The 1,555-nt window shown below is 31.4% G+C and overlaps 1 protein-coding gene across 1 annotated transcript; it reads right to left on the minus strand.

Moving 5' to 3' along the window:
• Positions 1–261: 261 nt before the first annotated feature.
• Positions 262–1,310, minus strand: LOC110693771. The gene has a single exon (XM_021870939.1). It carries the CDS (start codon positions 928–930, stop codon positions 478–480), a length of 453 nt encoding a protein of 150 aa, XP_021726631.1. The 5' UTR covers positions 931–1,310; the 3' UTR covers positions 262–477.
• Between the last annotated feature and the right edge of the window lie 245 nt (positions 1,311–1,555).

Genomic DNA, 1,555 nt, shown 5'->3' on the forward strand with positions numbered 1-1,555 from the left:
AATTATGTAAAAAGTAAATGAAATAAACAGAAAATAAATACTTCAAAAGACGTTGAAGTGACATTTTATTATATCTCTATTTTTATTTCTTAAATACGGAGTATTACAAATATATTTTTAATATCATGTACCTAGAACTATTATTATTATTATTATTATTATTATTATTATTATTATTATTATTATTATTATTATTATTATTATTATTATTATTAGGAGTATAACAAATATGTTTTTTTTTTTTTTTTTTTTTTTGATAAAAGAGTATAACAATATGTTACGGAGTACATTATATAATTGTGCAAATTTCTAAATAAGACAATATTAATAAAAGAAGACAATATTAATAAAACTTGCAATGTGCAAGTTGTCAACAACTCAACATTATCAACGCAACCAAGAGAGTTTCTCCACCACATACACAAAAACAAAGAAGGAAAAAAAAAAAGTTTCATCAACCAACATTATCAAACACCTTCAAGGATCATCGAGAGGAATTGGACCCCAAAAGAGGACCCAAACCAACAAGACATTAGGAACCAAAATTGGAATCAAAGGATTAACTTCACTCACTAGCTTCTTTCTAAACAATCTTTTCCTGAAATACAATCTTTTACTTTCATCATCCCATTTAGCTTCTTCAACTCCTTTGCCCAAAATCAGAGGTGGGGGTTGACTGTAAGGGCACTTTGACCTCCAAGAAATAGGAGGTGCCCTTAATCTTTTAAGGAAGAGAGAGAAACTCCATTTTAAGTTGAATGTTGGGTTGTTTTGGTATTTGGGGCAGAGTAAAGGTGGGAAATCCCAGTTTAGATAACAGGGGATTTGGTTAGCAATGAAATATTGAGAGTGGAGTGATGGGTTTGTAGTTGGGTTTGTTAAGATGTGTGTTAGGGCTGTGAATTTTTGCTCCCATGTTGTATCCTCCATTTTTGTTGCTTTGGGAGAAAGCTAGAAATGAAAGTATTGAGTGAGAGGATTGGTTTGAATTTTTTGTTCCATACGTCCACTCTTGTATTCATTAGTCCAGTGTAAGATGGTTTTGGGTTATGCCTCGTGCCCACCATGTATGTCTTATGGTTGGATGTATGCCGTGCTACACATTGTGTCATGTCAAAGTACGCTATTTCGACTCTATTTTGTATCCGGGTTGGACACTCGACACTCACACGAGGACATAAATTCCTTACTTTACACTTCAATGCTTATTTAGATGCTTCAATCATCTTTAACCACAAAACCATAGAAAATATAGAAATAAAAGGAACGAAAAGAAGTATGTGCTATAAATAGGCTTTAAATAACATTTTAACAAGATTAACAATCAAGTTCGCTTAAAATGTGTGTAAAGTATTTTTACGACATAATACTTGCAATTCGAGTAGAACTATCTAAAATTAGGAATATGTTCCATTTATGTCGTTCCCTCTCACTAGTGTCCACATTTAAATTAGGACAATGTCCTTGTGTCTGAAAGTTCTTACCCTTACTTAACAGATACTTATTTTTACTTGATTGAATTGAATAAGCTTATTTTTACTTATTTTTACATGTG

Source organism: Chenopodium quinoa, unplaced genomic scaffold, assembly GCF_001683475.1.
Source record: "Chenopodium quinoa cultivar QQ74 unplaced genomic scaffold, ASM168347v1, whole genome shotgun sequence".
NCBI lineage: Eukaryota > Viridiplantae > Streptophyta > Magnoliopsida > Caryophyllales > Amaranthaceae > Chenopodium > Chenopodium quinoa.